This window comes from Sceloporus occidentalis, unplaced genomic scaffold (genome assembly GCF_023333645.1).
Source record: "Sceloporus occidentalis isolate IW3139 unplaced genomic scaffold, rSceOcc1.0.p SCAF_9, whole genome shotgun sequence".
NCBI classification, from domain to species: Eukaryota; Metazoa; Chordata; class Lepidosauria; order Squamata; family Phrynosomatidae; genus Sceloporus; species Sceloporus occidentalis.
In genome coordinates this window covers 41162692-41188645 of record NW_028316989.1, presented here as the reverse complement: position 1 = coordinate 41188645, position 25954 = coordinate 41162692, and the positions used below count along the sequence as shown (strand labels likewise).

At 40.1% G+C, this 25954-nt stretch overlaps 1 protein-coding gene across 3 annotated transcripts in view; it reads left to right on the top strand.

The window, feature by feature from the left end:
• Nucleotides 1-25886, top strand: part of IL16 (interleukin 16) — a 38425-nt gene extending 12539 nt beyond the window's left edge. For 2 of the 3 annotated variants that reach the window (XM_089539047.1, XM_089539048.1), the window contains exons 3-21: nt 957-1093; nt 1485-1617; nt 2948-3056; nt 3785-3924; nt 4449-4559; nt 5397-5511; nt 6120-6193; nt 6292-6508; nt 7449-7566; nt 8926-9058; nt 9885-9972; nt 10428-10912; nt 13907-14039; nt 16400-17501; nt 18818-19001; nt 21271-21372; nt 23171-23420; nt 24159-24284; nt 25088-25886. In XM_089539047.1, the coding sequence (XP_089395173.1) occupies nt 957-1093; nt 1485-1617; nt 2948-3056; nt 3785-3924; nt 4449-4559; nt 5397-5511; nt 6120-6193; nt 6292-6508; nt 7449-7566; nt 8926-9058; nt 9885-9972; nt 10428-10912; nt 13907-14039; nt 16400-17501; nt 18818-19001; nt 21271-21372; nt 23171-23420; nt 24159-24284; nt 25088-25284 (3954 nt within the window). In that variant the 3' untranslated portion in view covers nt 25285-25886. The remainder of the gene's footprint in view (nt 1-956; nt 1094-1484; nt 1618-2947; nt 3057-3784; nt 3925-4448; nt 4560-5396; nt 5512-6119; nt 6194-6291; nt 6509-7448; nt 7567-8925; nt 9059-9884; nt 9973-10427; nt 10913-13906; nt 14040-16399; nt 17502-18817; nt 19002-21270; nt 21373-23170; nt 23421-24158; nt 24285-25087) is intronic. The other variant, XM_089539049.1, reaches the window with a different exon arrangement.
• Nucleotides 25887-25954: the final 68 nt, after the last annotated feature.

Here is a 25954-nt window from a genome sequence, read left to right as displayed (position 1 = left end):
GTTGCTATGGTTGCTTCTGCAATATTATCCAGTTCTTGCAATGGAAATGTATGTGTCCCCAACATCAGAAGGAAGCTATGAACATTAAATTCCACTGTTATCTGCAAGTAAAGATGGATGGTTTAATACATTCATGATTTCCCACTTGGAAATGTCACTTAGAACACCATTTAGTCAATGGGGAAATGCATAAAAATGTGTATAAATCTATGTATATGTAAGAAGAAAAAATATGGAACACAGATGAGAATTTTATAGCAATTCTTCAAATTAGGGATGGAATGGAAGTTCATCAATTTCCTGACCGGGATTAAAGTTAGAGTTCCCAGCTCCTCAAGTAACTTGCATGGAAAGAGCAAGGACATGTTCAAAGTTCCCACATATTGCTATTTTTTAAAAGATAGAAAATAGCAGTGGTGCAAAATACAAATCTTGTAAAAAAATTGTGCAGAAAACAACAATATTTCACAATAGAACCACATGCCTATTTTTTTGTGCCTTGTATGTCTACTTCACATCCATATGTAGAAGTTGTGGTCTGCAACTTCTGGTGGTGAGGAAAGCTGTTTTAATGCTATCTAAATATTTGTTAAGCATACTAGAAGCAACAGTCCTCATCTCAATGAAGGGTGGACAACTTGGGAGGCTTTAGGATCAAATTGACTCCAACTATATAGGCTGCACCAGGCCAGGAAAGTGTCATTGACTACGTGGTCAATGAATAAAATCAAAACCAAAACATAAGTGACTAGGCATCCATTTCTGGTTTTGAATTATTATTAATTTTTTTAATGGAGGGTGGCACATCCCCCAATTTTTTTTTGGCTAAAAATGATAGCATTGAGGGGCTCTATGGAGACCTGAAGGGTCTCAAAACCTGCCTTGGGGGCTACACGCATCTCATGCTGCACTTAGTCCAACCCTTAGTCCATATTTCTTCTTGTTTTCCCAACCAGGACAGCTGCATTTGGAAACTCTGCATTGCCACTGGAAATGATGGTCTGGGAATCCAAGTCTCTAGAACCCCCAACTGTTCAACTTTTGGAAAAGAATTCACCGTGAGCCACATGACTGATGGAGGAGCTGCCCAGAGGTACTCTATCAATTTAATTCAGAATCCTATGAATAGGAAAACACTTGGCTTGATCATCCCTAGAGAAGAAAAGATTCAAGGGAGACACTGTAGCTGTCTTCATATATCTGAAGACCTTCTAATATCCAGAAGATGGACCAACTTGTACTCTTTTCCCTCCAGATGCAGCACTAGAACAAGACAGAGGAAATGACAAGCAAGCAGATTTGGGCTAAAGAATAGGAAAAAGCAGTTTAGAACATTAGTTTGAATATTAATTTGGTAAATGTCAAAGTGAAGAGGTAGTCCAAAATGTCAAGCTGAGCACCCCTGTCCTTCATCCCTGCCATAGAATCTTAAGGGCTTATTTATTAGTTAACAATTGTGTGTCTCTCTGTTGTTACTTTTAAAGGGATGGCCGCCTGAACCCTGGTGATGAGCTTTTAACTGTTAATGGACAATCTCTTAAAGAGCTCTCCAACAAAGAGGCAGTATCGCTCATCCAGTCAGCAAAAGGCTTGGTAAATTTAGTAATTGCTAACAAGGTAAGCAGGGATGTGAGGTTTGCTCTCTATAGTCTGTTGTGTTGCCTCCAGATTCCAGTCAGAACTTAGGAAAAATTATTGGAGGGGAAGACTAAGCTGGAAAAGGGAGACCTTTTGAAGCTTTGATCTTGGGGAACCTTGAGCAACAGGTGTTCCATACATCTTAGTCCTTTTCCATATCTCCATGGCCCATTGGCTGGGATAGACAAGTGATCAGACTGTCATTTCTTCTTGGACCCATTCACATTACAGAATTATTGTGCAATTATTCCACTTTACCTCCCATGGTCCCATTCTATGAAATTCTGTAGCAATATAGAAGCCCCCAACAAAAAAGGAAGAACAAGAGACCTTTCCCACAAGATTCGAGAACCCAAAGGGAAATTTAAATGAAAGGCAGGGACATTACACAATCAGAAAAGGAACAAAATATACAACCATGTTAAAAAAAAATTAAAAAGTGGAAACAATACATAGAAGAGCTATATAAAAAAGGTGAAATGATGAATCATAAATGGGAATAAGAAACTTATGAAAGCAAACCCCAGATTTTTGAAAGCAAAGTGCTCAAAGTCACCAGGAACAGATGATCTACCAACAGAACTGCTACACTCTCTAGTGACAGAATCAAGTGCAGTTCTAACTAAAACCTGCCAACAAAAATGGAAAACAAAATAGTGGCCCACTACTTGTGCTAAGTTCTGTCAATCGAAATTTCAGCAACCTTAATTAAGACTTTCTAAAATATATGGATTATTGTCAGAGTCTCCCAAAGAGGTAAAGAATGCCTTGCATGAGTATGACAGAGGAAAACAGATAAAGAAATGTTTCCTCCTTGGGTCAGGAGTGTTTTGTGTCATGTGAGATGTTGGATCCAGTGTATGCAGTCACATGCAAATGCCATACTCTCCACCATTTCACAGATGAAAACCAGGACTTGTAAGGCCAAGCAACATTGGAGTCTAGTCAAGGTGGGAAAAGTTATAAATGAAGAATAGGCAAGCTAAGAGAGGCTACAGGAGTTTGCTTTTGACTGAGCTTACTGGGAAGAATAAGATTCTTCCCCTTCAGTCCTCTTCCCACTGCTAGAGTTAATGGAGTGCAAGCTACTTTCGCAGTTTGCAGCAATTGAATTAAGCTGAGGACAAAGAAGGAAAGTGAGACATTTTAAAAACAGATGAAAAAGTGGGATGGCAGAGGATTAATCAGGACTGCTTCCTGCTAAAACCAGGATAGTTGGAGGGCATGAAGCTCTTAACAAGCTTTGAGCCTTGTAAACTGTAACAAATGTTTCTCTGGTCCATCTAAATTTCTTTCTATCCCATCCCAGGAATCCTCAGTTTGCTCACGCAAAGTGCAGTCTACTAAACAGGAGGTGCAAAATGGCTCCATTCTGCAGACAAAAGCCAAATGCCAGAGGACTCGCAGTAATTCAGCCAGTAAGTTATTTAATACTGAGTGCTATTATAGCATTTTAGAATGATCCACATATATCATCTGAGTAATTCTCATAAGCATAAGTGCAATTAATACACAGCAGTGAGTCAATGGCAGATAAGAGATTTGAACCACAGGGAGGACTGTTATAGCAGGGCAGACTATTTGACCATCTAAGCTAGTAACACCTGCTCCATCTGTGATGCTTCATAGACTTCTTGATTCTTCCTAGACTTCCCTTTACCATTTGCAACTTTTGTTGGCTACTCTATCTCCTCTGGATGTTATCAGTGCAAGAAGATTACATTAAATTAAACTGAAAGTGGAAGGAATCCAACAAGAGTTATTATTCCATTCCTTCCCCTGAGTTTGGAAGGAACACACTAAACATTATTTTGGTGATGGGCTAGCAAAGCTGCTCTTTTTACTTGAAAAAGTGATACAGATTATGCTCTTGCCTTTCCTCAGGGGATGCTTCCCTTTTGAATGAGAGATAAAGTACAGGACTTACATTGACCCGTGGATAAGCCGATCCAGGTTTTTGGAGTCAATATTTTGACTAAAATTTCTAGACTTATACATGTATATATATATAGCAGTTAATGATCTTCATATGTTCATCTCCTATACAGCTCCCCCTTTTTATATCTTTTACTTTGTTCATACTTTAAGAATAAAAAAAGTTTTTAATTACAGCTGTTTGTACCTTTTTCCTTCTCTTTTTGAACAGGTGTGAGTCCCTACTGGATAGGGGATATCGATGGCCCCATGGCCAAAAAATCAGCCTCCCGGTACAGACAGTCCCACTCTCTCTACAGCAACAGAAAGTCCCTTTCTCAGCAGCTGGACAGCTCAGTGGGAAGAGCTCCTGTGAGTGCAAGAGGAAAGGGGAAATCATTAGACTGCAGCACCAAGGCAAAGCTAGATAAGGGACAGCTTGAGTACAGCTTTATCGCCAACAGGCAGATTCTTGTATTGATCCACTGGGTTTGGATCATTCTGTTTTTGTATCAATTGTTCAGTTTAATGTTTCATTTCCAGTTTGTAGCATTTGAGAATGATGATGATGATGATGATGATGATGATGATGATGATGATGCACACTGCACAGTGCTATTTTAAAAAAGGAAAATGTGAAGGCATGATTAGGGAACCAATTACCTTCCAAATGGACAATAGAGTCATTCCCATCATTCCTGAACCTTGATTATGATTGCCAGGACAGATAGGAGGTAGAACCCCAAAACATTTGAAGAGTCACCTGTATGGTAAGAGGTGGGAGATTAAAGGGCAAAAGTGGAAGATATCTAGATTGATCCTATTATCAGTAGGTTTCTATCAATTCAAGTGGCATAATATTAACCTCCTTCCCATCATCTTTTTCTGAAATGCAGCCCCTTTCCAGATCTTCTCGATCCTTAAGTACAGTCCAGCTAATGCACGCATCATGTGGATTACAGGCGTCCTTCATTTCCAATATTGTTTTAATGAAAGGCCAGGGGAAGGTGAGATGACTTCAGTTCATTATGCATTTTCTTTTGTGCAATACACTCAAGCAGTTGGGTGAGGCAGTGTCAAATACATAAATTCCCCAAACCACCCCTGAAATGTGTTAATCTGGCTGGCGGCTATGTTATGCATGTTCTACAAAATCAAAGGCTGCTGCCACACTGCGGAATTAATGCAGTTTACTGCTTTAATAGTCATGGCTCCATCCTAAGGAATTCTAGAATGTGTACTTTGTGGAGGCACTAGAGCTTTCTGACAGCGATTGTTAAATACCTCACAAAACTACAAATACCAGAATTTCATAGCTTTGAGCCTTGGCAGCTAAAGCGGTGTCAAAGTATATTTTTCTTCACTACAGATACAACCAAAGTCAACTCAAAACTTGGCTTTTTCTTAAACCCCTTGGGCCTTACTGATTTTATCCAGGATGCATACATTTTATGGTTGCATTATTTAAAATTGTTTTAACCAGTTTTAAATCATCTAGCTTTCATTGATAATTCTGTGTAATATGTCTTTAATCTTTTAAACCTGTTGCTATTATTTATTGTTTTAAATTGATTTTTTAATAAATGATAAAAGAAATAAAAATAAATTTGTTTACAAAAACAAATGCATATTATATAATAAAAATAATACGTTTCCAAAACTGAATGAAAGGCTGAATACAGATGAAAATTGACTGGAACTAAGCAAATGAGTTCATCTGTTCTTGGTGTAAATAATACTGAATTTGCTGGTACAGTACTTAGGTTGTCTTAGTGATATCTTTATAGCATGCAATATTAGTTTCAAACAATACTTCAAAATGCTCTCTCTGTGCTTTCGATCAGGGGCTGGGCTTCAGCATTGTGGGAGGCCAAGACAGCATTTATGGCCCCATTGGCATATATGTGAAGACGATCTTTCCTCAGGGAGCTGCTGCTGCTGATGGAAGGCTGCAAGAAGGTAGGAGAACCTGGATCCTGTATAAATAATTTGAGATGTCAACAGTTTGGGTTGGAAAAAAGACTATTAAGGGAAGACACTGAAGCAGTCTTCAAATGCTGTCATGCAGAAGATGCAACAGACCTGGTGCCCTTTCACATTGCACATTTGTATCACTTTGAGTCCATGTCAATGACTCTGGCTGAGACCTAGGGAATCCTGGGTTTGTAGATTGGTGAGGAACAGTTGCATCTACTTACTCATTAGGATCTTTTCTAGTTCTTTCATAGCTGCCCTCCCCATTTCTAGACCTCTTCTGGTTCCTTGACTCTCTTTAAATTTTGCAATAGTGTTTTCAGTTCAAATGTTGTATCGCATGCATTTTAAAATATTATTGAGAAATGTGCAGTGGAAAGGAATTCTTTGTGAGACAATATATTAAAAAATATATACATATTAAATATTGGGGGGGCTTCCACCCTGTGTGGGACATGAGTTACATGAGAAGAGACTGAAAAAGACTAGTACAGGATTTTTTTGTCTGAACTGTCCTTTGAAAAGGGAGTGATTTTAAGAAACAACAAAAGTGCTCAGAATAGCTGACAGGTTCATTTATTCTGATTTAACAGGGGATGAAATCCTAGAACTGAATGGAGAATTGATGTATGGACTCACCCATTATGAAGCTCTTCAGAAATTCAAGGTTATGTCCCTGCGCAACATCCCTCTCTCTTTATGCACATTGCTCTCACAGCCCTCAGATGCAACTGGGCCCAGCTCATGGCGATTTCATTTCTCCAGCAGGCCAAGAAAGGTCTTCTCACGCTCACAGTCCGGACAAGCTTCAGCACCCCACATTCTGCAGGAAGCTATTTATCGTCCCAACTCTGCCGTTCCTTAAGCACCAGCATGTGCCTCGCCAAGGAGAACAGCTCCTTCGCTTCAGAAACAACCCCATTCCCCTTGAGTGCCACTAACCCCAAGGACAGAATCATTGTGGAAGTGTTTTTAAATAAAGGTGAGCATTAAAAGTAGCAAAACCAGCAGCTCAAGTCCTGTTCTTTTTCCTTTTTCCAAAGATGGTTTTTTACTCTTTCCCACTTTCAACAGCAAACGCATGTTCATTGCTACATTTAGTACAGAGCCTGAGAAGTTACTTTGAAAGATAATTAATTATCCTAACTTTAAAAAATAATCAAGGTACTATAATATACTAGAACATGAACTAATGGATTCAAATGATAAGAAATGAGATTCTACCTAAACACTAGGAAAAAACCTATTTCTGTAAGAGGTGCTGGACAGTGGAATAATTCCTTCAGAGGGTGATGGACTCTCCATCTTTGGAGATCTTTAAACAGAGGTTGGAAGAACATCTTTCGAGAGTGGTTTAATTTAGTGTTCCTCAATGGCAGGGGGTTCGACTAGGTGCCCCTTGCGGTTCTTTCCAACTCTAAGGTGCTGTGATTCTGTGATACTGGCTGATGGTACAAAACATACATATGCAAGGCCACCCTGCTGCAGCCATAACTAAACCACAATGATGGTTACACCACAAAAAGTATAACTTTTGTCATCCCTCATTATATGGCAGTTGTAATAAAGTTTAATTATGGCAAGAGGAATTAATTACAGCCAGGCATTCTTTACCAACAGATTCAAGGATCCACGGCTTGACAATATTCCAAAAAAGTATAAATTCCAAATAGCAAACCTTGATTTTGCCATTTTATATAAGGCAATGTCAGGGATGCTTTGATTTGGATTTCCTGCATGGCAGAAAGGGGTTGGACTGGATGGCCCTTGCAGTCTCTTTCAACTCTATGATTCTATACTATGCCATTGTAATCAGGGAAGGGGAAAAGCACTTTCCTAATTTTTCATCAGTTGACGTATACATTTTTTAATTATTTAATTATTCATTTGTGTTCTGTATCTTTCTAATGCATTTTGTTCAGAGGCTGGTGTGGGTTTAGGCATCGGATTATGCAGCATCCCTTATTTCCAGTGCATTTCAGGAGTTTTCATCCATGCGCTTTCTCCAGGCTCTGTGGCTCATTTGGACGGGAGGCTCAGGTATGTCAAAAGAAGAACGTTTTGGCATAATAGTTTTATTCTCATCTTTTATCTTTTTATTCTCACATTTTATGAACAGTGTTGACTAGGGCTCAGTGAGACCATGGTTCGAATCACTGCTCAGCCATGGAAACCTCACTCAATTAACAAAGAGATTTCATTTCATGTTTCAAAAATAATTATTTTCAGTAGGTGAGCTAACCTATTTTCTGTTGCCTATTTCTTTAACATCTTAAATCACATAAATTTCATGGACTCTAGAATCCTCTACAGATATCAAAGGTAGGATGCTTTACTTTTAAGGGTATAAGAAAATTCATAACCAGCTGGGAGGGAAAATCCTCATTATGCTCAATGAGGCCCACTTTGCTATCATAAGTGTTTTACATCTAGCATACTTCTCTGTCAGTTTGAGGATCACTCAACATCCAAACATGGTTGCAACTCAGATGTTTTTGAGCAAATTAAATCTAAAATGATGTGAAAAGAGAAATCTGAGAAGCAAGAGAGAGATACACATAAGGAGGAATCAGTACTTGTTAATTCAGATGAATTACCCTGTAATTATTACATTATTGTTGTTGTTGTGTGCCTTCAAGTTGCTTCTGACTTATAGTGAGATTAAGGTGAAGCTATTGTGAGGTTTTGTTGGCAGGATTTGTTCAGAGGTTTGTCTTTGCCTTCATCTGAGGCTGAGACAGTGTGAGTTGCCCAAGGTCACCAAGTAGCTTTCTGTGGCTGAGTGAGGCATTGTAGTCCAATGCTCAAACCATTGTACTATACTGGATTTGAATTATTACATGAATGAATTAAATAAACTACATATGGCCGCAGCTTTTTCTTATTGGTTTGTTCTTCTGGATGTCTGATTTTGTTTGTTATTTATTCAAGAAATAAATATGTGCCTTTTTGCACAACAAATGGTCCTCAGTTAGTTCTAGCATCTCCTGGACTATCCTGGATCCAGGTGTCATTGGAAGTGTAGGCATTTCTATATGCTGTCACTGCTATGTGCCTTCAAATCAACCCTGAGTTATATCCTAGGGTTTTCTTGGCAAGATTTATTTGGAGGATTTTTTGTCATTGCCTTCCTCTTAGATGGAAAGAGAATGTCCAAGGTTACACAGTGGGTTTCCATGGCTGAGCAAGGATCTGAACCCTGGATAAGGGACAATTTCTTTTCTGTTCACATCTGAAGCATTTGCCAAAAATGGCAAAATCCTGCATAAATGGTGGAAATTTGACATTTAAAAGAAATCAAATGCAGAAGAAAATGACTTATTTTTCCGCTCTAAAATAAAATGCATATGGTAGATTGCACTTTATATATATATATATATATATTTTTTTTTTTTGAAGGTGTGGAGATGAAATCATTGAAATCAATGAAGCATCAGTTCAAAATATGTCCCTTAATGAAGTTCATGCGCTTCTAAGCCACTGCAATCCGGGGACCGTGCAGATTATTATCAGTAGGCATCCTGACCCACAGGTAAGAGATGGCCATTTGAAGCTTCCCTTTCAGAAGTCTATGACTGGAGAGAAAAAGTCTTTGTTGTTGTTGTTGCCACTATCAGTCAATTTACTGAGAGCTCCAAACCTTTCCCCATCCACAAGTAGATCCTATTTTATATTCTGCCTAGGAATGGAAAAAGCTTTTGCAATTAAATAAAAAAAACTTAAGTTTTTTTTAAAGTGGCTTTTCCACTTTTTTCCGAGCTGCAATTTCCATAAGAGATTTCCTGTATGCATATGAGCAGATTACCATCCCCTGTATTTGTTCATAGAATGAGCACTTTCCTGCCCTTTTGAAACCCTCCATATTACTTTCACTTCATAAAGAATGGCAAAATACAGTTTTAAGCTTCAGGCCTCTTTCTTTCTCTGTCCTTGCCTGCAAGCCATAGTATTTGCATTTCAGATGCTTACCTACACCACCCTTTAAGTGCCATTGCCAAAGGCAATATTTTACTCAGAGTCAAGAAAAGATTTTTCTCAGTGCTTTCTAACTGGCTGCAAGTTTGCAGCCCAGATTTATGTGGCAGTTGATTTAAATATTCAAATCATATTTAAACCTATGTTTAAATCATGTAATATGCATAACTGGCCAGCTCTCCACCTGCCATATTGTGTCTATTTGAATTTTGAAGAAAGAATAAAATAACTGTGGGCTGAAAGCTATCCTTCAGTAGTAACTACTGTGACCGGAACAAAGTGCTAGGGAGGAAATGAAAGAAAATGCTCAACTTTGTGATCTTCAAGAATTGAGAATAATGTATACTTTTCCTTTTATAATGCAAACCTGTGACATTTTGTAGGTCTCCGAACGGCAGCTAAAGATGGCTGTTTTGCAAGCTGTAGAAAACAACAGGTTAGAAAGAGAGCGGTACCACTGGAGTACAGAAGGTAAGGAAAACATGATACGTTATTGAAGAATAAAAGAAGAACCCTTTTTATGACAGCAAATAACTATGTAGTTCCGAACTTAGAATTCTGTTTTCTACAGTGATCACCCCAATGTCTCTGCAAATCCTGTAAGCAAGACCTAAAGAGATTTAGAGTAGAATTTTTCAGTTTTTATGCCATCCTTTGGTAATTTCTATTGGTCTGACTTGAAAATTAATTATTTCCAGTCCTTTTTTTGGTTTTTTAAAAAGTTAATTAATTAATTAATTTTTAAAGGTAGCTTTCCAAGCTCTGTGTTTGGTTGCATGAGAGAAGGAGAGGTATCATTTTTTAAGAACCTCAAAGTCCGCTTGGGCATATGGACCTTCTTGAAACAGATCTCTGATTTGTTGCCACTGTGTTCTTGCTTTCTTCTCCTCCCAGCTTGTTGTCTTTGTTCCTGTTTTTAAATACAGGTGTCAAACGTCTGGAAAACAGTTGGCATAAGAAACCACCGTGTGAAAGATACTCTGAAAAGAATGCTTCTCACTGCAACCACCATACCCAAAAGATTATGATCCGTTCCAGTAGTGACAGCAGTTACAAGCCCAGGTCATCATATAGAAATGGGATTGCCCACCCGCTAGCTGATTTGAAACCAAAAGGACACAGTATTGATATACCAGTCACCAGGCAGCCGGACTCATTGTTTTCTTCCTCCAGAACTAGTCTGGAGAATGACTCCTCCCCACCAACCCTTAAGGAAACCGGCCACCTTTCACAAAATAGCACAAAGAAGTCCACGGAGATCCTTGTTAGAAAACCTAGGTCATCAAAACCCAAACCTCCACCAAGGAAGTATTTCAAACAAGACAGGGCTGTCAATGAGCAGAATAGTGGAGATGCCAATGATGGGCACATTCTGCAAGGGGATGGGAGCCCACCTTCTTCAGATGCTCAGGTAAGACAGACATGTTCACAATAGTGGTTCTTAAAATTCAAGAGTTGGGCCTTTTTCAGTGGATGTCATGGGCTCTGGCAAATCTGCAGTGCCACAAGGTCCCATAGCTGAGGATGCATCACTTTGGCCATCTAAACCTGAAATGTACATGTTAACAATTATACCAAGGAAAAAGATTGTGTCAGAGTATCAGAGTCACAGAGCTGCATCTTGCTTGAGTTGTTTGTTTACTCACTTTCGGTTTATAGATCTATATCTTACTGTTATGACATCTAGGTTGCTGAGTCAGCACCTCCACATCCTCGCCTGACCTTGTTGACAAGATGTCAATAGCAGACTGTTGACACCCAACTCCACAACTCCTCTTTACATCTCCTGGCTGCTTCATGTAGATATTAAACAGCATCAGGGATAGACCATAACCCTGTGATACCCCAACAGCTTAAAAGCTAAGGATGGGGGGGACGGGGACCCAGTGCTACTGCCCATAGCTTGTCCTGCAAGTATGTCCTGAACCACTGTAATGCCATAGTTCTACTTCCATCTTTTAGATAGATTCAGGAGGACTAACAGCATACACTGTAGAGGTGAGAGCCAGTGTGGCATAGTGGTTTCAGTGTTGGACAATGACCCTAGAGACCAGGGTTTGATTCCCAGCTCAACCATGAAACCCACTGGGTGACCTTTGGCAAGTCAAATTCTCTCAGCCTCAGGGGAAGGCAATGGCAGATCTCCTTTGAACAAATCTTGCCAAGAAAACCTCGATAGTTTTGCCTTTGGGTTGCCATAAACCGGAAACTACTTGAAGACACACACACACACAGCAGTGTTGCACTTCACCCTACAGCCTTTCTCCCAGTGCAAGTTATCAGTCAAGGCAACCATGTATGTTTTGATACTGAACCTTGGCTTAAAAGCAGGCTGAAATGAGTCCACAAGGGGTTAACCCACCAACAGCAACCTGCCATCTGTATCTGATCATGCTCGCTCTATGTATCCTAACCACTCAGACTCATAAAAATTATGGAATAGGAGGAACAGCAGTCCTGATTAGCCAATTCATCATCTGTAGGTTTATGTACTGGTAATGTTCAGTGGACTAAATGCATTTTATATGCAGTTTTGGAGCTAAGAACTGCATCATGACATTCACAGCAATGCACAGAATAACTGTGTTCATTTTTGACCTACATGTTAGGAAGGGCAGATTATGAGATTTTGCTGAAAAACATGAAACTAATTCTTCCCCATTCTTAGTCAAATTTCCCTTAACTCAATAAAACTGCAGATGTATGGTTTTAGTCTATTTGCTCAAGTGTAGAAAGTTTCAAGATGAGTACAAAACTACAGGTTTGGTGTGATAAAGTAGCTAGTCTGATAGCTTAGAAATGGAGAGAACCAACTAGTGAATGCAAAGTAAGCAAAAATGGATAAAAAGAAACAGTGCAGAGGCTGCGGGAAAGACACAAATTTTTCAGAATTAAAAAGAAGGGTCAATTATGGTGTAATATTTTGTGTGTCATTTTGGGCATCCCATATGTATAGGTCATATAGACATATGAAGCAAAATTATGGATATTAGTAGTGTCATGTTTATTCTGCTCATGAGTGTTACTCAAAATGCTAGGGTCCCGAGAGGGCACCCATACTTAATATAAAATAGGGGAACTTTGTTAGCTCAAATGACAGTAGCCAAGAGTGCTCCGGCAACTAAAGTGGAGGTCAAGCCTGTGTATAACAGTTCTGAGAAACATGACTCCTGAGTGTAGAATAAATATAGTTTTATGTATAGTCAAAGGAAATCACCATTCACACAAGACATTCACTCACACACATATCCGAAAACTAGCAATATAAATGTGGTAGCAGTTAGTGACTTAAAGGGTTTTGCAGAGGGCAATACTATACCAATTCCAGGTGTGATAGAGGGCTAGACATAGAGGTAATATGAGCAACTTTGAAAAAGGATAGAGCACAGTACACAGCTTGTTATGCTCCCTCCTGATGTTCTGGACAGTACCCTCCATAATTCTTGATCCTAATGCTGCCTAGGACTGATAGGAGTACTATTCAAAAGCATCTGGAGTTACTGTGCAATTGTTATTGTGCATATTTTGTACACTGATATCGCCAAAGAAATAGGAAGCATGACTACTTCACTGAGTTATGCGTACATGTTTTTATATAGTCTGATTTATCATCACTTTTAAGGATTCAGTTAAAAATATAAGACCTGACTCCATTGGAAAGCATTGCATTTGGAAATATATAGATGTTCTGGCTGTGATTTTTCTGTGAACACATCTGCAAACACAGATGCTGTGCAAAGGGCTCTTGGAGTACCTTTGAGACTAATTGAAACCAAGAAGCTGGTAGCATGAGCTTTTGTAAACTTGAGTCTACCGTAGAATCAATTCTACAAAAGCTCTTGCTACAAGCTTCTTTGTTTTGGTTAGTCTCAAAAGTACTACAAGATCCCTTTGCATACTGATTCTTTAGGCTAACATGGCTATGTCTTTTAACTACTTGATGACCTACTCGTTCGGTTATGGTTATGGCTGTGCAAACCAAATCCATATTGACGTGAGTTTTAATTTGTTGTTGTTTTAAGTTCTTAGGAACTTTTGTTTTGTTTTGTTTAAAAACCATGAAAACATCTTGACAACATTCAGTCTTGATTTAGTCTAACATACCTGTTTGCATCTATTCACTGTTGTTAAAGAACAGAAAAAGGATGGGCTTTGCAGTATTTATAAACAATCCTTTGGTCAAAGACAGCCTGATAAATGTTCATCCTTGGGTCAACTATGTATCCTTGAAGGCATGAGACACGATTAGCTGTGTCAATTGTCAGACCTAAGAATCCATTTATACTGAGTCTCAGTGAAAATACTGCATTATTAATAGCAAGGTGGGAGACAAAGCTTGGGTGCAGAGAATGCAGTTTTGTGCAATTACATTTTGTCACACTTGTGCTTCCTGTTTATTTCTCAGGAAGTAGAAGACCTGCTGCGGCAAAGAAATAAAACAGTTGTAACTCATGGTGCATTTGCAAGTTCTTTAGTGCCAAGAGCTGCGGAGCAGTCAGATACAGGAGCTGCGTACCAAGAAAAGAAAGTCAACAAAGGTATGTTTCAGTTTGTGCAATTGTCAGCAAAAGTCAGTTCAAGAATATGCAAAAGCGGCAGAGGTGTTGAAATTATTTGAGATTGAAATTTTAGCTTCAGGCAGCCAGTGACTCAGGACAGGCAACCAGTTAATGTTACTGAGACTTATACACACTCCAGTCCAAGAAATATTTCCCTGGAAGAACTCAGTGGGATTTTGGAGTAGCCCTATATAGGATTGCATCATTCCATTGACATCTATGGATTACCTAGGTTGTGATTATTTAATAGTGCAATTCTTTCAATGTCTGCTGATAATAAAGGTTTTAGGAGTTTACACCCAAGAAATGAGAACCATAGTGGTTTGAGTGTTGGACCACGGTTGACCATGGAAACCCACTGGGTGACACTCTCTCAGCCATAGAGATAAGCAATGGCAAACTTCCTCTGAGCAAATCTTGCCCAGAAAACCCCATGATAGGTTCACCTTAGGGTTGCCATAAATCAGAATTAACTTCAAGGCACACAACAACAAAGAATAATAAGATTAGAGCTTTAGCATCTGATTTGTTTCATCTGATGTACAGCACAAATCCTGCATGCCTACTTGAGTGTTATTGTGTACAGGGAGGCATTTCCACAACCGTGTCCCACAATTGCAATCATATAGTGCAATCTTATTCATGTCTACTCTGAGCTCAAACCTATTGAGCACTATGGGACTTATTCTTAGGCTGCAAATGTGAATTGCAGCCTTAACTATAGCTAACTTTAGACGGATCAAGGTATATATGTAGAAATTGCAGCAAATCTGGATCCTTTACAGGTATCTATCAAGTGTCTTCTTTAGAACAAGATCAAAATATACCATGTGTAAAAGTCTGTTGTCCAACACTCAAACCACTATGCCACCCTGGCTGCCCACATAAGACTGCAATTTTATTCTTCCCTTTGGTCAGACTGTCTGCTTAGAAGTAAACTTGGCTGTTTACAGTAGGACTTAAGCTGGTGCCTATTGAGGTTGTAATTTCAGTCTTAATTCTTTGGTGGGAGTAAGCCCCACTAAAACCGTTCTTGAACACACAGACTACAATTTCAGCACAGACAGATTGAAGTCTTATCTCAACAGAAGATCTGCTGCTTGAGAAACAAAAGGAAAAGGTGAGAGGGCAAGTGAGGGGACTTTGGTGAGAAGAACCAGGAGGTGGTGGTGCTTATACATGATAGCTGGCGTAGCATGGAGAGAAATGTGCAAGTGTGGCTGGGGAAATGAAAGGAGCCAAGATTCTGTTCATGACTCAGAATGAGAGTAATATGAAAGTAGAACAAGAAGACTGGTACAGCAAAACCCATAACTCAAAGAAGCAACTGTGGTTACTTCAATCTTAAACTTGTCCAGCAAAATTCTGTATGGGAGTTATGTGTTCATAACTGGACTTACATATGCAGGAGTTAGAACTGTTCCATTTCGTAATGTCTATATTCAGTAGAGGGCTGCTGTACGTTACTATGTAGCAGATCTGGCAAAGTGCTCAATGCATATTGAACACTAATGCACATTACACATCAGTGCACACCATGCACTGGTGTACATTACACACGACGTGCATCATGCACTAATGTGCATCATCCCAGTGCGCATTAGTCATGCTATCTGGTGTCCCAATGTGCATCTTTGCAATTCACTAACAAGGTTTCTTAGTGGCACTGCTACTTTGCTATCTATATGTAAACTCTCTTAAGCAAAAGATGATCTAGGATTTTAGCAATCCTTTTAATGCATGGACAAAAAGGTGCTACTGGTGGTGCTACTTCACAGAAATGGTAAATGATAGTTACTGATGGTTGTGTGCATCATATGAATTAAAAAAAATTAAATGTGAGAACAACAGTGTACTATCAAAAACAGATATTGTAACTTTTGCCCTGTTTGGATTTGCCCCAGAGCAACTAGCCCAAAGTTAATCCAGTGAGATTCAAGGTCATTGACTTAAGTTAGGAAAATCATGTTCAAGCATTTTAAGAGTGAAACAAAGGAGAGTGAGAGAAGAGAAACATAATTCTTTGATGCAATTTCCTATATGTCTTCATGGCTGTGGTTTCTGTGGCTTTCTCCAAAACAAAAAAAACAATCAAGTTTTTGTCATCTTGCTAAAGATCCCTCAATGTCTGTGATTCACTCATTCCCTTTGGTCATTGGTATTATCAAGGTTGACTAGCCATCTAATGATACGACCACTTCTTTGGTACTAAGCCAATTTGTAAAGCAAGATAAGAGCAAGGCTTATATCTGGTAGAGACTTTGAACACAGAAGCATTTGGGGAGAATTGTTTTTTATCAATTGCATTTATTGATGATAGCATCTTTTCTCCCACCCAGGAAAGACTGTCCTAGCAGCTCAAAGACCTGCTCTCAGAAGACAGACAAAGGTAGATTATAGCCTTGAGATTGCAACTGAAGACCCTTGGGTTAGAATTTCTGACTGCATAAAAAGCTTGTTTAATCCCAGTATGTTAGAAGATGACCATCCTTTGGGATTGCACCACGCCAAAGACACAAATGAAGGTAATCAAACCTCCAGTTGCCCAGAAGCAGGACTTCAAAGATCAAACACAGATGAGGTCAATTCAGAAGCATTGAGGTCATCTGATGAAAGTGATTTTGTGAAGAAAGGTCCCCCAGTAGCACCTAAACCAGCCTGGTTTCGTCAAAGCCTAAAAAGCTTGAAGAAAGGAAAGTCAAATACAACAGCTCTCAAAAACATTGATGACCACCATCAGAACATGTCTGACAATGAACTGGATTGCATTTCCAGAGTAATTCGGGCCTCACCTAGAGGATCATCAATAAAGCAAAGAATAAGCTCCTTTGAAAGTTTGGGCACTCTTCAAGCTCAAGAGAAGGGAAACCAAAAACTTAGCCCAAAGCTGTTGGTTCAGAAGGAAGCATCTCCTGGTAGAAAGGAACCCAAGTGTGCCACAGCTCATTTTCACCAAGTTTCAACCAGCAACACTGATAACTATGAAGGTTCTGAAAACACCTCCCTTCACCTGTCTCTAGATGCTAGTAGCATAGATTCGTCTTGCAGTTCAAGAGAGGAATATGTGTCTAGTCCAAAGAGAAGCAACACCGCCACCACCGAGTGTTCTCTGGATTTGTTTCAACTGCAAAACACGGAACCATTTTCACAAATTAAAAAAATGCCAAGTCAAAGAGCACGCAGTTTCCCACTTACATCAGCCCAGTCCTGTGAGATGCTGAAAACCAGTGGAGAAAAATACAGTAAAATTGATTCCATAAGCAACCACTTCTCATCAGCTTTAATGAAATCGCTGCATTCCCTTCCTCAATCTCCACTGTGTCTTGGGAAAAACCCATGGAAGTCACAAGATGGGATCCCAAAGTCCGTCTCAGAAGACAATGGTTCAGCTCCCTTCCATGCAAGTGCTGCTTATTCTCCAGACACTGGCTTTTCTCTTAAGTAAGACCACCATGTTTGCAATTCTTAACATCTTGATTTATTAGGAAATAATTCCCCAGACTATTTAACAGTTTAGGCAAGATGTAGCCAACGGGAGGACCACAATGCAACCTGACATTCCTATTAATTTTATGCAGCCCCAGATGTCCTCCCAAATTCCAGTCATAATTTGTTTGTAAAATTTGCCCAGAGTTGCAGTGCTAAAAGAAAGATCAGAACCCATTAAGGTTCCAGTCCCTCTGTCATTAATATCACAAGACACATTGAGAGAAGCAGTTGTGTCAGGATTCTGAGGGGGTCTCTCTAGCTATCTATTCTTGATGCACCCCATGATCGTGAAAGTGCTGCTAATGTCCTTTCCCAGCATCCTAAATGGTCACACTTCAGAAACCCTTCCACTGGAGTCTGCTTGGCTGAAAAGGCATTGTCAGATGTAGGTATGATGACAGATCTGTGTCTGATCAAGCAGGATCATGTCTAATAAGAGTAAACAGTAAAATTGAAACTAGGCCCTCCAATTAAGATCAACAACAAAGCAAAACAAATGCAAAGCGATCTCTTAGCACTTTTGAGAGTAAAGAAAGAAGCTGGTAGCATGAGCTTTTGTAGAGCTGAGTCTACAGATGTTGTGGAATTAGACTCAAGTCTATGAACGCTCATGCTACCAGCTTCTTTCTTTCAGTGAACCTCAAAGTTGCTATAAAATCCCTTTGCATACTGTTTTCCCAAATTAACATGGCTATGTCTTTAAATTAAACCAAAGCTCATTCAACAGCTTGGGTAAAAACCCTTAAGAGAAAGCCAATTCGCATAAAGATTTTTAAACTTTCTTTGTTTCTAAAGGACTGGTGGTGCCTTATCTTGGCTTTTTAGTATTCAGTTAGGAAAGGAAGATATCATTAGGAGCTCTCAGACATGATAAGAAATCTGAAGACAAAAGTGCAGCCACAGGCTGGAATCTTGTTGGTAACATATGCATGCATAACTCAAGGCTACTTGTGTGCATCTTTTGTTTTAGACAGGGCACATGAGGCTGTTCAGTACACATTATTGAGAACCTCCCCACACCAGCATCTTTCATGTCCCAACTTGTTTCTTTCTTTCTTGAGAACAGTAGCCAAGGTGAGCCACACTTTTTGCAAATTGGCCACCTGCTCCTTCAGGACAGAGAACTTGGGACATTTGAAAAGGAGATCAGACAATGGGATAGGAGAGGATTAAACTGGCTTGTCTCTTCCAAATAGCCCTGCTACCTATCCTGCAGTATAGATTTGCTATGGCATCATTCAACATTTCTTGTTTTCTCCTTTGACTAGCCTCTCTGAGCTGAGAGATTATGGAGCATGTTTGTCAGATAATGAAAAAGATGATGATGAGCAGGAACGAAGTTTACCCCAGGCTTTGGGTGTCTCAGGACAGTCTGTCATCTCCCTCCTTACCCCTGAAGAACTGGAAAAGCTTATAGAAGAGGTGAAGTCTTTAGATGAGGCTACATTAAAGGTATGTCTGTTATCTTGGATGCTTCCAGCTTTCCCAAGATCTTCTATGTCCATTGGTCTTAAAATCAGGGTCATTATTGTTTTTTGTGGAGAGAGAAAGGGAGGCACGAGAAGGTGTTCACAGTTGTCTTCCCCTTCCTCAATTGGTCCTCTCCACCATTTCCTAACCTTCTCCTACCTGGTCCTTTATATACCCAGAAAAAGCAGGCAAGGCAAGTGGATGCCTTTTCATTGCTCTCATCACTGCTGACATTACCTACTAGAATAGCAGGTGAGCACGTAGAGGCAACTAAGGAAGAGGAAGTAGGCTGAATATGGGGCTAAGCAGACAGGCCAGGATAGCACAGGCTGAGCAAATGCTATTCTGGCCTAGGTCCCCAGCTTGGCGCAAGGATGGGCAGATAAACACATCCCCATCTTCGCACTGTCCCTGGATTCGCTACCACTGTGCACTCCTTACCTTGCTGCACCTACTGAGAAGTCCCCCATCATCACGTCTAATGTGGAAACAGGGTGTCTGGTTGCACCCATGTGGCCAGGTGCCCCGTTTCTGCATCAGACATGGTAGGAGTGATGGCAGAGCAAGGAGATCCATTTGAACAGCCTAGGCTTTCTGCAGAGTTTATGGGAAACTCTGCGGCAAACCACGGGTCAAACTGACCCCGGGGTTAAGGCTGTTTATCCCTGGAAACCAGGTTGGATCCACTGGGTCCATGTTTGGTCTGCTAGGATCTGGCCTGATCCTGGCCCTGTGTTTGTTTGTTTGTTTGTGACTTTTTTGGCCTGCATTGTCTAAACAGGACAACACAAGGCTGGAGGAAACATGGGGCTTTTGGCCCATGTGGACAACCCCTATACCTGACTATGCAAATCCTTGAAATATGCAAACCCACAGAGAATGTTCTATGTAAGCCGAGTCTTACTTCCTCAGATGAGGAAGTGGACCCACTCTATGAAAGCTTATGCTACAATGTCTTTCACTTAGTCAGTCTCAAAGGTGCTACAAGATCTCTTTGCATAATGATATTCCAGACTAATATGGCAATGTCTTGGAATGTATGAAAGGGCCCTACATTTGTTATTTTAGATTTCCTTTTAAAGGACGGGAGGACCAAAATAGTTTAAAATGTGTGTGTGTGTGGCGGGGGGAGTTTATAAGGTGAAAAAAAAAGGTCAGGGTTTATTTTTCAAATAAGATATTTTGGTAAGTGCAGCTTATTCTTTTACTGCACCTGGTGAAACTTCCTGTTCTGTGGCAGGCATACCATTAGGCTTGTGGGACTTCCTCTTTCTTTCTTTCTTTCTTTCTTTCTTTCTTTCTTTCTTTCTTTTTCTTTCTTTTTAAGATACCACTTAAATTATCTGCTGTCCCCCATGAGCCACATTCTGGGATCTAATGCATATAAAGACCAGATCTAATGCTGGCCCAGACATCTTGCTAACTGACTGTTGGCAGCAAATGGTGCCCTTTCCATACCTGTCCAAGTTAAGGTGCACAGTGGATAAACCAAGGGTTCAGAAACCTCTTTCACCTGAAGTTTCACCAGAGAAGTTCTTGGGAGGTGCATTCCAGTGGTGGGTTAGACCAAAGACAAACCAAAGACAAACATTTAGGGCCAATGCAACTGTGTCAACAGAAGTGTCCAAGCTAAGGAAAGTAGTACCAACACTGTATTCTGCTTTGGGTATGGTATGTTTTGGCATCGCAGTTTGACAGGGATAGGACAAACTGCAACGTGTTCAAAGGAGACAACCAAGATAATCAAAGGTCTAGAAACCAAGTCCTATGAGGAACAACTCAGGGAGCAGGGTATGTTCAGCAGGGGAAAAAGAAGACTGGGAGGTGATATGTTAACCAGCTTTAAATGCCATGTAGACATTTAAACTGAGGGTGGGCTGAGCTTGTTTTCTGCAGTTCCAGAGAACAGAATATGTAGCAATGGATTTAAATGACAGAAAAAAAAATTCCATCCAGACATTTGAAGATTTTGTTAAAGATTGAGAGCTGTTTGATATTGGAATAGACTGTCTTGGAGGATGGTGAACCCTCCTTCTTTGGAAGCCTCTCTAAACAGAAGCTAAATGGCCATATCACAGGAATGCTTAAACTGTGTTCTCCCGCAAGCCAGGGGTTTGAACCAGGTGGCCCTTGGGATCCCTTCCAACACTATGATTCTGTGATTTAGCTATAAATGTATATTAAACCTATGCTGCATTGTGTCTTTGTGCTGAAGACTGAGAATTGTTTTTTTCTTCTCCCTTTTGCACAGCAACTCAGTGAGATTCATGTTACAGTTCTGCATAAAGAAGAAGGTGCTGGGCTTGGATTCAGTTTAGCTGGCGGAGTAGACCTAGAAAACAAAGACATTACTGTAGGTAACCTTGTTCTGACAACTGTTCATTTCAGAGCACTCCTAGCATTGTGTATGGCCCTTGGTCTAATTTCAAAAGCCCTCTGCAAATGATCAGTTAAGGCTTCTGGTGAGAGCGATCTTCCCTTCAGAGCCAACATCACTCCTCAAATTTTATATGTATTATTTAAAAATTAAAATTACCTAAATAAATAATTGTTGATTTAATGTATTAGTATGTACACATTTTTAAAATGATTATGAATTATTGCTCTGTATTGTTTAATGACATTGTTTCACTGCACACACACACACAACTAAAGGTAGGAGAAATACACCTCCAGAGGCCTCTGGGGCTGCCTCTAAAATAAGGGTCTGTTTCACATTACACAGTTATAGCACTATGATTCCACTTTAACTGCCATGGCAGCAGGTGATGGAAGCCAAGGATTTGTAGCACATTGAGGCATCAAAACTCTCTGAGAATTCTAAGTACTCCTCCCTAGCAAATGAGTTCTGGTTACAGCTAAATACTGTGCACTTGCTAAGGTGAGGAACAAATAGTCCTTTAGATGCTGTGGTACTACACAGTCCCCTTAGCACCAGTGGTGATGGTTGAGAGCAGTTATAACAGAATAACTTCAGGTGGTCTAGAAGTTGCCCTCCCTTATGCCAGGGAATGGATCAAATAGAACAGGTTGTGCATAACTTAATAACTCTGTTTACCTCTTTGTAAATATTGTGTCATAATTCTTCTGGATGTATGGAAGCACTTCACAAGGAAAGACTCTGAGTTTAGATAATTGTTAGTTATCCTATCATTCTCATGGACTCTACACTTTTGCCAGGTGTCTCCAAAGTACAGCTGAATCCTTTCCCATAAACTCTGGGGTTAGATTACCATCAGAGTTCTAGCTTCTATATTCTGGCAGTTGATAAGATCAAGATCCATAGCTCTGATACCTTTAGGAGGTAATGAGGTGTTCCTTCCATGTCTGCATGTGAAGAAACTAAATTGTTCCAACCATCAGAGTGTCAGGTAGGGCAATGTTTCATTATTTGGAGCCTGGACCAGTGACCCAGTGAAAGCTTTGTGGTGCTCTTACATTAACTTTACACTCAAAACCAATCTTTTCACTTCCTTTCTCTTCCGAAGTCTGATTTTGTGGGAAGCCAGGCCTTAATACTCAGCCATTAGTGTTTGTCACTTAGTGCAAATGAGAAACTATGAAGAATTTTAGCAGGTTGCTAGTTAGTAAAGTAAATTACTGAATAAAGTAAACTACTGAAGGCTCCTTGCTATCGTTTGCCACTTAAATAACATGTACATGATGGAGACTGAAACAGAAATGGTATATAGAGATGTTGTGTAAAGCAACTCTTAGAGTTGGCTAAGAAATTAACTGCAGAGCCAGAAAGAAAAGAAAACTCCACAACATCTCTAAGATAGTCATAGTTATAGTCATAGTGTAAATATTTGCCTTTCTGACACCTTATAATGGTTCTCAAAATGCGATCCTTTACATTTCTAGTCAGTAGAGCAAAGCACGCCTAAGGTGCAAATCTGCATCTTTAATAGTACCATCTCCCATCACTTTTCAGTTCCTAGCTATTCATGAAAATTGGGCCCATTCACAAAATCCTAAAATCTGTATTTCCCCCCTTCTTATTCATATTTGGATGATGAAGTGAATAGTGAGCAACTTTACAAAGAGGTTTTATGAAACACATTGCAATCCTATTTGAAAATGAAAACGTCTGACTATTAAACGTGACAAGCAAACTTTTGATCGGTGTGTTTGGTTGGGCTTTCTAACAGGTGCACAGGGTTTTCTCAAGTGGACTAGCATCGCAGGAAGGAACGATTCAGAAAGGAGACGAAGTCTTATCAATTAATGGGAAGTCTCTCAAAGGCTCCACTCACCACCAAGCGCTGGAGATCTTGCGAAAAGCTCGCCAGACAAAGCAGGCAGTTATTGTTACAAAGAAGTCCAAAGAGAGAAAAAGAAGCCTCAATGCTTCTCTTGAGTCTTCTGTGTCATCAGGAGGAGAAAATTCAACAGACTGTAGTGAGTATATTTGATAGTGACATTTAATAGATGCTCTTTGTACACTCAGGGGTGAAACACAAATTGTTTGCAACTTAGGCGTGCTCTGCACAAGCATTTTGTTTTTAAAGCAAAGAAAAAATATCTTTGGACAACATGAATTTGTGAGTGGAGATGTATTGCATGAACTCAGAACGAGCTCAAATAGATGCAATAGTACTCCAAAACTGTACATTACAGGGAACATCAGCACTGGCAAGAAAGCTTTACAAAGATGATGTCCATTACTAATCTTCATCAGAAGCTCAGTTTCCTACCTGGAAATGCTGGGAATGGAATCATTCCTTCTGCAAGCACCACATGTATACTAACTACCACTGAGCTATGGCTCCTCTCATGTAAGGAGGTCGCTTACACAAGTCAGAACATTAGTCTATGTCATCACAGTATTATCTATGCCAGCCTTTCCTTACTTGGTATCTTACTGGTGTATTAATCAACAATTCTTACCATCCTCAAGTAGCATGTCAAGATTGCCTTGGAGGATGGGATTTGTAGGGCAGCAATTTAGGGAAGGCTGGCAAATGCTGACTGGAAATCATTCTCCAGAATTTGAAACATTGGTCTTTTTCAGTCCTAGCTGGAGATGCTGGGAATTGAACCTGACACCTGAGACACGGAATCCATGTGCTCTACCACAGGGCTATAGCTTTTTCTGCACAACCTAATCTCCTCTGACAATATTGTATTTTGATACAGCATCTGAAGACCTGATCTTCATGGTGACTCTGGAGAAGACATCTGCTGGTTTAGGGTTCAGCTTGGAAGGAGGGAAAGGCTCCATCCATGGAGATAAGCCAATCATCATTAACCGAATTTTTAAAGGTACATACTTAAGGCTGGTTGCAATAAGGATGGCAAGCTGTCATTCTACATTCTATAGCCAAGGTTCAAAAACCCTCTGGCAAGCAATCACCCCTCTTTTCTGGGCAGGCTGAAGGACCGAGGAGAGGGGGATGCCCTTGTACAGTTTGGGCACTTGCTGATTCCACTGCCAACATGCAGCCCCTGGCAGAGCCCTTGCCACATTCCAGGGAATACAGCACTTGGGGGCCAAATGCAGCTCTCAGAGGAAAATCTATTTCTCACATCTGGCTGGATGAGCAAGGAAACAGATACCTCATATGTCTTCAGGGGGTTGTATAAGACTTTGGGTGAACATTGATTATCTGTTGCTTCAGCTGGGATAGGAATATTTCAAAGGCTTCAGAAAAAAAGGTAGCTTTCAAACAGGGGTTTTAATTTTAGTAGTGCAGAGGTAAGGACAGATTCCTGGGCAAGAAAACCACATTGAGGGTTCAGTAACAGCAGCGCTATGACAGTTTTAGAATTCAAAACCATCTTCCATTCCATGGTTTTTACCTTGTCCCAGTTTAGCGGATGCTCATTAGACATCCATTAACTGCAGAAGTTTGTTTTGCACGAGGGTCTTCCGCACAATCAAGCAAAACTTATGAAAGAAGTTGCAGTAGCTACCTTTTTTTTTTTTTAACTGGGCCAGGTTGATGGGAGACACATGTCAAAAAACTGTAAGTACTTGTTGAAGGCATGCTGGCATCCTGTTAATCAGCTACAGTGTTGTAAATTATACTAATGACCATGTAACTGTTTCCTATGGCTTTCTTTAGGAGCAGGATCAGAACACAGCCCCACTGTTCAGCCGGGAGATGAGTTACTGCAGGTGCACACGAATCTGATGCAAGGCCTCACCCGTTTTGAAGCATGGAACTTCATCAAGACATTACCTGACGGGCCAGTTACTGCAGTCATCAAGAGAAAAACCTCCACCAGCACAACAGCTGGATCTCACCATGGAGAGGAGTAACAGTAGTACTAGTAACAATAAACCAATCAGGATTATCTGTCCATTTTAAGGCAAGGCTAAAAGGCTTTCATTTATCTCCCAAAGTACAGCTGATACTTTTTTTTGTAAGCTGACAGAAAGTTGAGCAGGACTGAGAACAGAGAAGACTAGGTGCATTAGAAATGTTTACACCTTTGTGGTCTCACTGTTAATAAAGTAGTAGTAGCAGCAGCAGCAGCAAGTTAATTTAAGAAGGCTCTATTAACAAAGGATGCCCAAGCAGAAACCTGCAAATCAGGTTGATGGTAGAACTGATACCATGAAAATTAACTGAGCCTAGATTGTGTAATAATACTCTTCCAGTGTGGGAGAGTGGCATGGGGAAACAGATTCTGGCTATATGGAATTCTCTTGTCAGACCAGGAAGTACGTAAGCAGACTCGATAGTGCAATTAAACATGAGGCATCCCATGTGGCCCCTCTTGCACTTGAAGACATGTAGCTGCTTTTCTATCAACATTACAGAATGGGTGGGAATGAACAATTCCATCCCTAGGTTTCACGTGGAATACTGTGCATGTGATTTAACACCTTTCAGTTCTGTTCCATGCTATCCAAATAAATGGCTGTTGCTTTAAATATTGAAAAGTAAGAAACATTCCCAGATCCACTCATTACAAAACCATACCAA